Raw genomic sequence first — 16,867 nt, forward strand, 5'->3', positions numbered from 1 at the left:
TTTACATAGATATTATTTTACGGATATCTATATTACTGATTCCTTAATTATTATTATCATTTTGTTTAATTCCACTGCCATTCATTCATTCAATCACAAACTGTAAACCGAATGATTAATATTACGCTTCTAAGCACCGATCAATATCTCGTTTTGACGCGAAACACATGATGCAATATGGAACACGGATAGTGAAGGCCATAGAGACTCCAGTAATCGTATCAGTCCTCTGCAGCAATGCAACAAGAATGGAAATTTACTGTGATCTAAATATTTTTATTATATATTTATCAGGATTTTTCTAAACTAATATTATAAAGAGGAAAGATTTTTTTGCAGTGAGTAAAGTCAAAAATTACTTAACGGTATTTAAAAATTCAGATATAGAAATCTGCATTATCAGCAACTAACATATTGAATATATAACATATTTTATAACGTATTTTATTTAAAAAAAATGTACGAAGGCGGGACCAATCCCGCTAGTTATTTAATATGGAACAATGTAAATACTATGTAAAACAATATCCGCGTACGACACGTTTTATTAAAATTCAATATATTTACAAGCATATTCATAAACTTGTTACTTATTTTTGCAAAAACATTATGCAAATTATTTATATTAAAACTTTACTCGTTCAGACGTTAATTCTCTCTAGTTTGCAGAACTATGAAATTATTTAAAGTTGTATCAACCTTAAACAAAGACATCTATTAATTTTATTAATAAAGTGGTAGTATAGTTGGTTATACTATTAATTTTTAATGATACTAATAAAAAAGATACGAAGTTTATAGTACAGTAAGAAAAATAAAAAACAAAATTTATAGAACTCTGTCCATCAACTTTCATAAGCACGTACCTAATACGTAATTTAAGTACCCTAGATTTCTGGAATATACTTGGTATATTACTAACTTGGTGTGTTACAATAAACAAAAAATATACGAGTAGATGGGAAATACTCACAGCATAACCGAAATTAAATTTAAACTCCTTTCTTATTTGGGTTTACTCGAAGAAATCTCTAGTAGAGTTAAGCTCGCCTTTGTACATTTGCTTATTTTTGTTATATTTTTAAAGTGTTTTTATGCTAATAAAATGGACTCTAATTGATACAAAAAAAATTGCTATATGTGGAAATTAATGATTATATTTAAATGCTTTATCTCCGTATAAATACAGACTCAAGCACGAATATCACGTTGTAGGTAAATAAGTATGGTGCAGAAGTGACGTAACTTACCATCAGAGATCTGCAAATTCAACTTGCATTATATTAACGGCATATTTGTTCACATAGAAGAAGTCAAACACAACGATTTATTAAGAAACCCATCAACCTTGTCCTACTACAGTACATTAAAGTAAATAACTTTATCTGCATAATAATACTAATAATAATCATACATCCCATTCATTAAACACATACAGTATTCAAAGTTTAATATGAAAATTTTGCACTGTGTACAAATTATTATGAATGACATTATGTTTAGATTTTTTCATTTCTTGCAGTCAAAATTTTTAACCAGTCAAAAGTACTATTGACTAGTAAAACCAACTAACAGTTCGCCAATTCTGCACCATTAAGATTATTTTGCATCCATAGATACGAGTTTATTCCAGTGATAGCCCTATTCCTATTCTTATTCATATTCCTATTTAGTCCTCATAACAATTTTATTTAACATGGACTTGTAATCGTAAACGCAGCTACGTTCTAATAGCGATGAGATCAAATCTAACAAATAATAAAACCACCTATATCACTGAGCATTAAATGGAAAAACTTCTACCTATCCATTTAAGAGCTGCGCTCTTGTCGGTGGAGCTCTTGCCACTCACTACGATTTTCAGCGAGTCTCTTCACCTCTTGATACGACACGACACCAACTCCTTCCTTGATCCATTTATTAGGGAAGTTTGTGTGGTGGTTTCCGAAAAACTTAATGTTAATAAAATTTTCCAGAGCATTCCAAGGTAAACTAATTTATCTGATTTCGATCTTTAGACAGATGGATGAAATAAATAGATAGATAACGAAGACAAAGAACTTCTCAGTTAGTAAATTATTTGGGAAAAGGATTTAATGATATAAATAAACCAGCGGAATCATAAAGATAATTTCTTTTTATTTTTGTATACTCTTACCTTTTTATATTCTTTTAATGAAAAAAAAAAAATAAAACTATACCAATTAACATATCAAATTTCTGCTCAATAAATCATAAAATCTTATATCCATGTACAAATATTACTTTCAACGGTCGCAACAAATAAAATAACTGAAATAATTAAATAATACATAAATGGAAAAGTTTTATAATTCATATTCTAAAGATTTTAATCAATCTTAAATCAGTAGCGATATTTAAATGCAGAAAAAGTATATAATGTTGTTCATCGTATTATTTATATCTATAAGCTATGATTACAACTGCTATCAGACAGCCATCAGCAGAAAAAAATGCACTGAATTCAGGTCCCTATAAAAAACTACATTTTTTAAATAAGCTGATAAAACCCGTCTTAAAATCAACTTTAGAAAATAGAAACAATCTTTCATGATGTATCGAACATCATGTAAAACGAATTCAACGTTGTACCATATACGTCGCCAATACCTGAAATAAATTCTAGGCAAGTTGTTTGTATGTATTGTATGTATGGCTCTTGAAATGTCTTCATATATTGCCTCCATCTCCTCATCGGAGTGTGTTACATTCGGCGCGTATAACTATATCATCTTCAGCGAATACTTATTGATAATTCTTAGTACCAGGTATAACAACCCTTGCCAGCTCACTGTAAATTAGTTACTGAATTTTACGGATTATTTATTTATTTATTTAAATCGTATCCTCCCTCTTATCTTCGGACTTCTAATAATCCTATAATACCTAGTGTAATTTATTCAACTTTTCATCCCGCTCCACAATCTCCTCCTAGGTCCTCAGCGTCATACGTTGCCAGATCCAGTCTTTAAGAGTCTATATGTTATTGATATTAAAGGTACATAATAACAGTGTAAACTAACTTATGTGCTAACACAAGATTTCCGGGTTTCTTAGTAAGCATACCCTTAGATACATAATCTCTTTCAACTCTTTCCATTCTGTATATATAGATAATTAGAACTTAAACATTTTATGGGCATTTGTTTTGATAACTAAGGAAAATTACTTGGACCCGAAAAAGTACTCTTCTTGTAAATTACCCAAAATTTGTTTTAATATTATTATTATGATAATCCTATATACTTAATATACAAACATTATTTGGTAGGCTGCGCTTTCACAATCAAAATACCTTTGAAGGGCAAAAAGGCAATAAATGCTTATACTGAATAATAAAGATTAATTGCTTAATTAACATTTATAAATACTATATACTAATTATAAACCACCTTAACAATCATTTATTAAAAGAAAAAAAATCATGAATCAATCTTTAGTTTGTAACTTGGTAATATCCCCTACATTAGATAACCCTAAACAGCCGTTATTTTAAGTCCCCAATTTTGTTGAGGAAACATTTAGTAAATTACAAAAAAAAAATTGGACTTTAAATATATCTAGGTTTATTTATCATTGTTGTTATTAAGTTCCCTAAGCTTGAGCCATACTCCTCCCTCAGCCGCCCACACCAGACATGAAGTCTTCAATTTTAAGGGGACAGATGTCCGCTCATCTATAAGCAACTCATATTTTTGCAATATCTTAATTAAAGCTAATTTTGATTGAATATATCCTTGACGCACCCCTGTAACAAAAACAAAACAAATTTTAATATTAGGTAAGCAGATTGAGTAATCGAAGACATATTCGGGCTGTTAGTCGACTCTGATGCATGTAACGCTTCACTTGCATTTTTTCGAGTATACTCGTATAAAAATTTGAGGGCTACCTCATTGTGTTAAATTTTCAAGGTTATATAGGTATATAAGGCATCAATTTAGCAAGGTTAGCACCTTATACCGTATCTCGGATTAGTTTTACGAAAATGTTAAAATTAATAGAATTTTTGGTGTCGGCCAAATACGAGCTTACAACCTTTCAGGTCTCACGTTGAGGTGTTGAACTTAAGGGGCGTGAGGGGCTATCTATCTTTCCTAAAACATATTTAAAAGGGCGAAGAGAAAGGATTGTTAGAACTACTAGTCCCATTACTAGCAACGTTGTATGATAAAGTTCTTCTACTTGTTTTTATTAATGTCTTTGTTACTCTTTGTCCGTTAGAACTCTTTGTTAGAGGATATTTTTGTCAATTATTACATAAAACGAAATAAATTTTCCGTGTTTTATTTAAAAGGATCAGTAAATGAAAATGAAATAGTAATACCGCCTGCACTATTGGTATAATCCGAGGAAAAGAGATTTTTAGTTATAGGGTTTAATAGCCATTGATATCAGGTCGACTTTCACGCGTTTCAGCCTGGAGACCATCGTGATTCATTCTTATTGAATTCGTCACAATGTATCAACTGACCTACTTTCATCCCCATCTATTAACCTCTCACTGGTGCCCCGCCGTGGATATCGATAGAGCATGCGGGATTACCATTCCATTTTCAGTATACGCGAACAAAACATCAAGAGGAATGACAGATAAAAATAAAGTCAAATTACTCAGTCCATCGGGTTGAATTCACATGCGACTAACCACAATACTTTCAATGGGCACCGCTTTTAAGTATTAAGACATTCACATATACTTATAAATTCGTCCAGTATAAAGCTTTCAAAATTCTTCCAGAACTGTTGGTCTATAATTTTATTATAAATCCGTTTAATTACTATAACTTTAGAACGCATGAATTGAAATGACCTTATCTATAGAGCTATTACAAGCCATAGGTGAAGGATAAATAATACCTGTCTAATGGAAAATTCACGTAATTAATCAGTTTTGATTAAGAATAACTTCCGTCTTTACTTGGCCATGATAAAATGCATATAGTTAAAATGTTCTTTGTCTAGATAAAGGTTTAATAAATTATTTAAGAACAAGTAATAAAAACAAGTTTAATATCTATAATCATATAAAGAATAACGTCCAATTTTATTCCATTTAAAAAAATCGGTAAAGTGCGAAGTAGACTCATACGCTCAGGATTCCTTACGTAAAATAAACTATAAATAATTTATTGTTTATTTTAGTCTAGATAACAAATATATTTCAGTTATTTTATGAATATATAAAATAAATTGATAAATTATCTTTATATGCATATTTTCATCATGTTTCTTATTGTGATACTGCATAAATAAGTTTTATCTCATGTTTCATATTATGAAATAAGTAAGCTTTTTTAATCTCTAGATTTTCTTATTTATCAAAATCTCTACTAATTGGAAACATAATTTTATTTTTCTTTTACCAATTGTAGCTATTTTAGAATTATCACACCGGGATTTTTTTATGTTTTTTAATATAAGTCGACCCTTAAACCCCTTTAGACTCCTTAGAAAATTAGTGTTATATTAAGTAAATTGTTTAAATTGATAATGTTATATTTATTTTGGACTAAATTTAAATTTAAACTAGGCAACGTCTCTCGAGTTATCTAATGATAAAAAATAGATACCTAAACATTTCCTTGGTCCTTCTCCAAACGGCATCCACTGACAAGGATGTAATTTTGCCTTCTTTTCTGGCGCGAACCTCTCAGGATCGAATTTTTTCGGTTCAGGGTACAATTCTGGATCCATATGTATCTCCTGGATGGGCACGAAAACTAAAGTACCCTCTTCTATGACTACGTCACTGTTGGGCAGTTTGTATGGCTTGTTGCAACGCCGGAATATTGCGCGCAATGCTGGATATAACCGCATCGTCTCTAAAGGAACAGGGTAAAAATAAACTTGATAAATGGAACAACATCGTCGCCAGGTGAAGACTTTGTAATTTACAACAATATTTTAATATTAAAAGCTTCAAACTGAAACAGCTATGCAAGTATAGCTGTTTGACATTATACCGGTTTGACTTACGTGTAATTAGATCAAGAATGTTCGACTAGTTTCGTCACGGCCGCTTATGATCCCGAAACTAGTCGAACTTAGTTATTACATTAAAATATAATGTTTTAATGTCAAACGGCTATATTTACATTGCTGTTTCAGTTTCAAGTACAGAATATGATAATTAAATTCCAGGGTGCCTCCATATCCTATAACATTGCAGTACTCAGGAATTACAGCGGTGTATTATACTCATTGCTATATATTCTGGAATAACCGTGGGTTCATATCTTAGACGATAGTTATAAGTTTTCATTAGAATCATCAACTTGTTTACTATTTATTACAAATTACATAAAAATCGCCATAAATACAACTATTGTAAGAAAGAAAATAAAAAAATAAATAAAAAAAAATTAGAAAATCAGAATAATTCAGTTTAAAACCATTTTGATCTACATACTTATCAAGCTCTTTCATTCAATATCCATATAAATAGGATAGACAAAATATACCATCCGCCATTTTGTAACGGTAGCCATTTTGTAAATATTACAATAATAATAATAATAATAATAATTCTTTATTTGGAACAAAAACAGTGGATACAATATTATTGAAAAACGATGATATCCGCAGAAGTATAAAACTGTGTTGCGAATATCAACGCCCTCCTCCTCATTGCAGGATTCCAAAACAGACATTTATGGTAGCCATCAATATATCAATATATCAATGAAGACATTTTGTTATATTTAGCAACCAACTACAATACTAATAAACTACAATAATTAAAAACAATATATATAATTTAAATACAGTAGCCTACATGTTAACTTAAAAACAAAAAAAAAAAAACAAAATAAAAGTGTGTGTGCGTAAATGTGTGTGTGTGTTTGTGTGTGCGTGTGTGTGTGTGTGTGTGTGTGTGTGTGTGCGTGAACGTGTGTATGAGTGTGTGTGTATGAATTTGTGTATCTATGCAGGTGTGAAAAAAATTGTAAATTCATTCGGAAAATTTAATAAGATCTTCTGTATCATCATAAGATAAGGATTGGAGAAATTTTAAACATTTATCTTTGCATTTATGGTAAGGTAAAGGATATATATCTAATTCTTTGTTTAATCTATTATATAGAGAGGAACTTATATGGTGATAATGTCGGCTCGCTATAGCAGTGCGTCGAAGTTCAATTTTACAAATTTTATAAGATTTACGCTTCGAATTTATCAGGTTTACTTCATACGGTATTTCAGAATGCTTACGTAGCATAGTATTTAAAATAAATAGTTGTCGAACAGTTAAAACCCGACAGAGCACATACAGTTCCATAGTAGGGAATAAAACTGGTTTTTTAGCCAAAACTTTCAAAACAGCTCTTTGAGCCCGTTCAAGCTTCAGCAATACTGTTTTAACAGCTCCACCCCAGGAGGTGATACAGTATGTTATTATAGACTGTGCGAGTGCATAATAGACAGTTTTTAAGGTGTTGAAATCCATGACACCTCTTAATCTCTTAAAAACAAACATCAACCTTCTTACGCGGGAGACGGTACAATCAACATGTTGCCTCCACGTCATCGAACCGTCCAACGTTACCCCAAGATATTTTATACTTGTAACACGTTCCACGGATATACAATTGCAGGGATTAAGAATTGTTGAAGTTGGACAAAGATGTGGACGAATCGAAAATGCGGAGGAAGGCCGAGAGATACTATTTATAGAGAAGGGGATAAATTTTGTCTTTAAGAGATTAAGTGTAAGAAGGTTTGACTGAAGCCACCTCATGACCTGCCTCATTGCATTCTCTGAATGCATTTGTGTCTCCATCCAGTCATGTCCACTGATGAGGAGAACTGTATCATCCGCATAGGTAACTATTTTGCAGTTTTGAATAGTCAAATTACAAAGCTCATTAATATAAATTAAAAATAAGGTAGACCCTAGAACACTACCCTGAGGAACACCATAACTGATATATTCATCTTCACTTACATAACCATCAATAGTTACACACTGAGTACGGTTTGTAAGATAGCTTCTGAACATATCAAGAGCTATACCTCTAACACCTACACTTTCTAGTTTGCCAAGCAAAATAGGAATAGAGACAGTATCAAAGGCTTTAGAAAGGTCTAAGAATATACCCACAGATTTTTTCTTATTGTCAAAGTTTTCAGTAATTATATTGGTAAGTTCTAAAACTGCATCCTCCGTAGATTTTTTATTTCTAAATCCAAATTGGTTAGGTGATAGTATATTACGACTATCAATAAATGTTTTTAATCTACGGTTTAGGATTTTTTCAAATATCTTTGAAAAAACGGATAAGACTGAAATAGGTCTATAATTAGAAATAACGTCTCCATCTCCACCTTTAAAAATTGGATGTACTATTGCTTTTTTAAAAGCGTTAGGAAAGATACCCATATTGATAGCACAATTGAATACATATTTTAGTATAGGAATAATTACATGTCTTACTGACTTAATTATAGAAGTAGAGACACCGTCCCATCCAACAGCACAGTTGGTTTTTAAATTAATAATAATATTTTCAATTTCCTCTTCATCCACATCGAAAAAAGCCATAGAGTTGGGAGAAGATTGGCTACAGGTATCATGCCTGTGTAGTAAAGGCGTAGCTGAGTCATGTTGTATTCGAGAATTACCGTTATACCTTGATTCAATGGCGGATGCTAGATTCTTACCAATGTATATTGTCAACTTACCATCCAACACCATATTTAGATAGACCATCTCATTCTGTGCTTCATAAGTGCACTGCCCGTCATACTTAGCCAGTACTCTGTCTATTTCGTCCCTCACTTTTGTCTGAATGTGAGGGTTCAGAGCGAGCTGGTAAGCCGCAAATTGTCCAGTCTTCGCTGACGTTTCATATCCTGCTAACATGTATAACATAGCGTTGGCTGCCACGCTGTTCATTGAGAACGGGAAATCGTGGACACGTTTTATATCACCTGCGTATCATTTAAAAATATTTATTTAAATCACACTATTTCACCAAAATTAATAATGTTAACTGATAGAGAATGCTGCTAGCACTAAGTTCACCTTTTGTACCATAGAAAGAAATCGATTAATAAAGTTATTTAAATGAACAAAATAAATACTAAATAGATATAGAGTGTAATATGGTCTTGTTTATTGCTAAGCGAAAATCAATTCATACAACCTTTGAGTAGAAAATAGTTAAAGTTTACATAAAAGGTTAAATATATACTTTGCTTTATCTACAGTTTATCTTGGATCGGTACATCCGTACAGATTAATTCGAAAGTACTATTTATAAAGTATATACCTACGTGATTAATATATTAATTTTGCTCATAATGTAATAAAATCATTTAAAAGGCATATGTTTTATTATTCAACTCAATAGTAAAAGATAATACCAGTAAATGCTGGACAATTAAGATTTTCTTACTGATTAATTAATTATTACTTATTATTAATAATTATTAGCCTGTCATCACATGAGACTGTAATAATTACAAAAACAATAAACGTTTTTAATTCTTAAGCCAAAAAAGTTGTGTTAATATTAAAAGTCGTTTATTTAGAAAATAATTTCCTCGTACTCAATTCGACTAATATCGATTCAATCGTTTAGTCTCAAAAGCCAAAATAACTAACAACAAAGAGCATATAAGAGTGAGTATGAATTGAGGAACTTCAATAATATCGTCATGTTGTTATTTCGCTTAAATAATTTTTAAATATGTTACATTATAGATATGCTAATCTGAGAAACTGTAGCAACACTTATTAATTTTTAATAAATTAATTTCGTCAAATGACGACATCCTATAAAAAAAGTGTTTCTAAAAATTCGTTTTCAATACAATTAAGTTTGGCAAAACTATAGAAAATATTAATCAAATTGAAGTAAATATGCTTTATCAAATTATTACTAACCGAAGTATAGTTCATAATATATAGTTCATATATAACAAGTACTGATATTTACATTACAACTGTAATTTGGATTTAAACCATCTCCAATAAAGGAGGAAATTTTCAATTTTTTGTCACATTTAATCACACTGTATGCCGATATCGTACAAGTAAACCTAATTAATTTATTGATTAACTACATTTCAAAATGCAAATACATAAAATGCAAAATTTGATTTTTAATAACTCGAGCCTATCCACTACAGACCACTAGCATGTACGTGAATGATGAACATACAGTTAGAGCGAAATAGCATGAAACTCCCTACTTACTAACTTTTTTTTATATACATTGCCAATTTTTATATTCAAATTTATTATTAGGTGCTTAAAACAACTGTCTTTATAAAGTATTTCTTACCGTTTTCATTGACAATTTGTCCGTTCATCAAGTCAATAAGCGTTTGTAGAAAATCATTTCTCTTGTAGTTATTTTTTTGCCGATAACTGACGGTTTCTTTAACCAAGCCATAGAAAAAGTTTTCCACTTTTGGACTGATTCGTCTTATACGTAACTTTGAAAAAAGATCTGGAGCGATAAAAGCAAAGGCGCGTATGATAGACCTGGAAGATGCAAAACAAATACAACATTCATTATATACATCTGAACTTTGATACATTTCTTATCTATTCCATGTATTTCAAGAATACTAAAAATTCTCCCATTTTGCACGCGTACTTCTAAATGACGTTTGAAGATAAAACATGCATCAGCTTTTAAGCTATACCTCTAGGAATACAACCGTGAAACTGGGGGGAAAGGGATTGTTAGTAATGGAGACTGAGTATCCTATTACTAGCAATATACCAAACCAGGTCGACCTCCTCGCGGTTCTCCCTGGAAACTATCATGGTTAATTCCTGATGAATTCATCATGATGGGCTAACTGGCCTGTTTTCATTCTCATCTATCACCCTTCACTGGTGCTCCGCCAGCGTATCCCGTTAGCGCAGGCGGGGTTACCATACCATTTTCACCCATAAAAAAAAACCGTGAAAACTGCATCTACTTTCGTGTAGTAGTGGACTCATGTCGACACAAATATACTTTTCATCTATCATCCCCACTGATACATTAAAAACATCGTAAATCAATATCGCAGCCGAATCTACAGTCCCATTGTCAGTCATTTAAAAAAAAACCTTAGATGTGAAAAAATTAGAGTTAGAGTAGAAATATATATAATATAATAAAGCAGAACAGTTTGTTGATTTGTTTGAACGCACTAATCTCTGGAACTACCAGTCGAATTTAAAATCCTTAAAATAAACATAAAAAGTTATTATTATTATCCTGTTTTTAACAAAAAAAAAATTATGCGGTGCAAAGTATTGGATATATACCTAAATAATTATAATTAATGCCTATTTATACTATTACACAGGTTACATATATACAATATACATAATTATGATCATAAAATAAAGTACATGCATAATACCAATAGTGACGATGTAAAAGAGCTTGTTAACAGATTAATTTGAATAATGATAATTTACATTTAATTCGACCTACGCATATAAATAAATTTAATATAATAAAATTGTAACTAGACAATGTGTGCACGTAGAAAATATTTGAGAAAAAATAATATGAGGAATCTTAATAAGACTAATAAATGCTAAACCCTTAGATTATATAGATATAGCGTCTCCATACAAATGCTTCGAGAAAAGTGGGTCAACTTTTTCATACAATTTTGCGTGATAAACAGTGATTTCTTTATAATTTTTATATTTATTTTTTCTTATAATTTCTGCACCTTTTTAATGCGTAAAAACGCATTATATTTATTAAATAATTAAATATAAATTCGTCAAGGTACATTGTGTGCGTAAGTATATATAACATTAATAAAAAAAACTAAAATTTTTAGAAATGTTATCTATCTGTCTGTATATTTGTTCTAGTATCACACAAAAACTACTGCACCAATTGGATGAACTTCAACATTGGTTGCGGTTTTTATAATTGTATTGCTGAAGGTTTAACAAAAGCTGATGTATAGTATTTTAATTATTAATTTATGTAAAGCGAATGTATCTAAGAGATTGTCCATGGGCATGTTTTAGAAAACGTGTCAGATTCGTCAGTTTTGAAATACTAAGCAGGATTGTACGTTACTAATCAGATTACCTAATAAGTGTGTCTACTACAACAAATGCTAAATAAGTATGTACATTGCATTACAATTTCGTTACTTGAATCTCAAATAGAAACACTGAGTATTTATGCGTGAACTTGTTCTACATATTGGCGGGTACGTAAAGTATAAAAGACATGTCCGTGTTAATTATTATATACCATATCAATTGTGATTATATTTTATATAAAAGAAATAAATATTTCTTTTTCTATGAAGGGTTCCGTAAGAAAGGACCAGTATTAGTTACTACTTAGTATATTAATTTACTGTACCAGTGTTAAAAATAAATGTCCTATACATATAATAAAAATGTTAATTATGCATATCTATACACATTGTCTATACATATTTACAATAAAAAAAAATGCGAAACTAAGAATAGTTTATTTTGTTTGGAATATATTATACATCTTTTTTTTGTAAATGTATTCATCTAAATGAAAATTTTTGAAAATTCTCAATTCAAATACTAAAAGTTTTAAATTCAACCGCTAAATGTACTCAATTTTTTAATATCGTTGTCCCTTACTTTCTAAAAATTATTTCCATAAAGAATCTAGAATTACTTCCTTATACTTTGTAAATCTTTTAAACCCAATGACAAAGCGCCTTCATCCCCTTACTAGTTCCAATTTAAAAAACGAACACCTCGACCAAAACATATGTAAGTTTGCATTGGTCGAAGTGATCATGAATATATTTTTTTTTTCCAGGGGGCATCAAAACCACGACCATCAAAATAAAGCGATGATTTAAATCACTGCAACACCAAGTCGTAAATATGAAAATTGATTCTGTTTATTGAAAGTTATATTAAAATATACCAATACACAAATTATCATATTTTTTTTGCAATTTGGAATAGCAAAGAAGCTTTAGACGTACCTGATGGAAAGTAATGCCTGTCATCTTTAAACATAAGGATAAAGGACAAACGCTAAAAAACACTATATAAAAGTTATTGAAATTTAAAATTACAGAATAAAAGTATGTAAAACCTGAAATTTGATAATTTATTGTAAATTAATTAAATCTTCTCCAATTATATTCCAAATTGATTAAAAACTCTAATTTCTGAATTAGAATCTATGATGATTTATTTTTTAGACTTTTTCTTTTTTAATTTAATCTTTTTATTTATAAAATACATGATAGTATATGAAACACGATATATAATTGCACAAAATAATAGAAATTATGAAACATTAATTACATACCAGTATAATGACTTTATTTCAAAATATTCACGTGCGCAACAGTCGAACTCTGATTGCGGATTTGTCAAAATGTTACATTCAACGCCAAATCCAACGTTTGCAATAATTTCCATGGCATATCTGTCATAAAATTCCGAAAAATCTATGGGTTTCCCTTTCGAGTAATATAAATCCGCGTAACTCAGAGCTTTACTTGCCACGCTTTCCACAAAAGGATACATGGTCCTCAATTTTCCTGAAGTAAACGTTGGTGACATTTTTACTCGCAACTGTTTCCAAGCTTTTCCAGAGATATTGAATAAATTTTCCGCTAACGGATCATTGGGTCCACCAGAGTAAATTCCACGGGATTGAAAGTGTTCAAAGTCAACAATTAATATACGCTTAGCCAAGTCCAAATCATTTACGCACAGCACAGGGCGATAAAATGAATACATGCCCACGTAAGGTAAATGTTTGAATTTAATGTAACTGTCACAGTACGGTTGGAAAAAATGATCTTTTCTTCTAAGTGCATCACGTATATTTCCATAAAGAAATACTGGCTTCGGGCCATCCACGCCCTTTTTTGACCAATAAGTGAATTTGTATTGAAACCAAACATATATTAAAAAAATGCTAGTTGCAAATAAAATTAAAAAAACCGCCATGTCAGAGCTTTCAATCACTTCACTTAAAATATTTTTTACATGAAATTTTAATTAAAATAAGTTCAGGTACATACCGGAACTTATTATAATTCAAAACAATTTTCATTTAAAAGTATATTAATTGTTTTCAAACAATTTATATTTATTTTATTCTCTGCGTGCACTCTCGCAGTGTTTGCGGCAACAGCAGCAACTGATGTACCGAAGGTTACCTACCACATATATTAGAACCAACATTTCTAAATAATTAGGCAAAGTGAGGTCAGACACCTGATTAAAATTATAGTTAATATTAAATTTAAACATTAAAAACAACCATAAATAAATCCATATATAAATATTTTTATTAAAAGCAGGAAACAAAGAAGATTTAAAATATTTTTTCTTAAAAGAATAAGAAATTAATGTTTAAGAGAAATTGCCTCATAAAATATTAAAACAAAACAAATAAGCGTGACATAGTCACAAAAAATAAACTGTTCAATTACTAAAGACAATTCCAGCAAGTTTTGGATCATATACCTACAATATAGAGCTACGATATATATTTATTCATATTTTTATAAGTATTTATGCTTTTTTATGCAACTTAGTATGGCAAACAAGCTGGCGGCCCACCTGATGGAAAGTGCTGACCGTCGCCTATAGACATGAACAGAGTACACTTTTTCGCCTGTGATACATATACACCCATTGCGTGAAAGATTCGGACACTTTCCAATCTATCTTTGTACTATTATTAATTTTCTAACATTTTCTTGGCTGTACTTATTCTCAAAAAAAATATCGGTAGGGGAAACTGACATTTTTATTTCATTTATCCCTACTGGTTACAGAGTGGTAGGGACAAGTGGAACCGGTCTTTTTAACAGGATAAAAATTAAATGGTTAACCCGCCAGCACTGTCGGTATAAATTGTCGAGGTACCACTAAACGATGATAGATGGCGATGAAATCAGGTCAGTTGACTCATCGTGCCGAATATGCAAGAAAGTCACGACGATGGTTGCCAGGGGGAACCACATAAAGTGATAGTAAGTAGATGCATTGCAACTAATAGGGCTGTTCATCATCATCATATCAGCTGTCAACTGTTCTTCCCCCATAAACCACTATAATGAATGGTCCCGAGCCACCAGCATCTACTGAAATGAATCCGCATTTGAAGTCGTCGCTCCATCTAGCAGGGAGATCGTCTTTCACTACATTTGCCTGTACGGGTCGCCAGTCAGACCTTTAAACAAATGAGGCCATTAGATCTGACTATTAAATAACCCCTTCTCATCCAAACAATCCATTCCTCCCACCCCACCCCCCTAGTGTTTCTCCTTCTTTCGTATAAAATATCTGAATCATTTTGCTTGCCCTTATTAATAAAGTCCAATGTGTAATGTAGGGGGGAAAGGAATTGTTAGTAATGGGCTCTGACTCATTGCTAGCAATACACCCTATCAGGTCGACCTCCACGCGGTTCCCCTAGAAACCATCGTGTTTAGTTCTAGTGGAATTCAGCACGATGGACAAACTGACCTGCTTTAATCGTCATCTATCATCCCACCCTGGTGTCTCGCCAGTGTATACCTTACTTAGCTTACCATACCATTATCACCCATTAAAAACAAAGTGTAATATAATGTACAAAGGTCAAGCGATTTTCTCAACTATGGGACTAAATGAATTATCACACGCTACTAGGTACAGATCTCTCCCCATAAAAAAAGTCGAATGAACAAGCCATGGATAGAAAATTTAAAACGATGTAGCAACATTTGTTGTCGGCCACACTAGACATGCGGTCTAAGAGACGTTCTTATATAAAGGTTACTATAAATGTTATATAAAGGTAACTAGCTTTTACGCACGTCTTCATTTGCATGACCGCGTAGTATGTTTACTGATCAGAATAAAATGTTGCTTATGTCCTTTTCCATCCCAAGGTAGTATGTGTATACCAAATTTTATAGAAAGAAAATGGAAACCCACACAGGAGTTAAAAAATAAATAAAACAAATCATAATAATAACTAAGGACTACTGACATAATAAAATACGTAGATAAAAAGTCATATTAATTTGTTAAACCATTAATATTTTCATTACTAACAGGTAACAGACGGACTTTCGCATTTATAATATTAGATATTAGTAACGATTACTAAATTTAATTGATTTGAACCCGTTCCATAGATGATATAATCGTCAGAACATTATACACTATGCCGGGGTCAGCGCCTCTTACCAGTCGACTTCAGTTCTACTAGATACCTGACATATAGCAGATTAATATTATAATTTATGCAGATTAATTTTATGAATATATGTATGTATAATAGAAGTAAATTTTAATGTAGGCAATTTCTTCATCCATAGTTGTAGTTGCATTTCTGTTTAGCAATCCGTCATGAGAATTGCTAAACATAAATGGCAACTACAACCCTGAACTTGATTCAAATTTAAAGTGATAGATACGTAACATTGGTAAACTTGTTTTTAAATTTATAATATGCTAAATATATTTATATCCAACGGTTCTAATTACGTAAGTTGAAAATTATCATACCCAAGACCTATACTATTTATACATACATACATACATATCTGTTACGCCTGTCTCCCATTAGGGTAGGCAGAAACAATAGAACGCCAAATGCTTCGATTCAAGCAAACCTCTTTCGCTATACTATTTATGTATATTATTTATATGTTATTTAGTTTTCATATAGGTATTTTCAAATAATAAAAATAGTCCAAAAAATTTATCAACACGCTCCATTCCAAGCCACGCCCGTAATAGAAATGTTTAATTTAGAATGCATAATTACGCTCATATTATGCGTATTCTTCAGAATGGCTAACAATGGTGAAAATTAATAAAACGAAAGAAAATTAATTATATATTTTG

At 31.0% G+C, this 16,867-nt stretch overlaps 1 protein-coding gene across 2 annotated transcripts; it reads right to left on the reverse strand.

The window, feature by feature from the left end:
• Positions 1-1,936: 1,936 nt before the first annotated feature.
• On the reverse strand, positions 1,937-14,145 carry LOC113519835 (probable cytochrome P450 6a13). Of its 2 annotated transcripts, none has more exons than XM_052900669.1 (5): positions 13,317-14,145; positions 10,314-10,516; positions 8,707-8,877; positions 5,595-5,846; positions 1,937-3,769 (listed from the first exon to the last, which is right to left on the reverse strand). In XM_052900669.1, exons 1-5 carry the CDS (start codon positions 13,964-13,966, stop codon positions 3,588-3,590), a joined length of 1,458 nt encoding a protein of 485 aa, XP_052756629.1. In that variant the 5' UTR covers positions 13,967-14,145; the 3' UTR covers positions 1,937-3,587. The 2 variants fall into 2 exon arrangements, with proteins under 2 accessions (XP_052756629.1, XP_052756628.1); XM_052900668.1 differs by having other exon boundaries at positions 1,938-3,769; positions 8,707-8,955.
• Between the last annotated feature and the right edge of the window lie 2,722 nt (positions 14,146-16,867).

The sequence above is a fragment of the Galleria mellonella genome, unplaced genomic scaffold (genome assembly GCF_026898425.1).
Source record: "Galleria mellonella isolate WM207_F2 unplaced genomic scaffold, CSIRO_AGI_GalMel_v1 utg65, whole genome shotgun sequence".
NCBI classification, from domain to species: domain Eukaryota; kingdom Metazoa; phylum Arthropoda; class Insecta; order Lepidoptera; family Pyralidae; genus Galleria; species Galleria mellonella.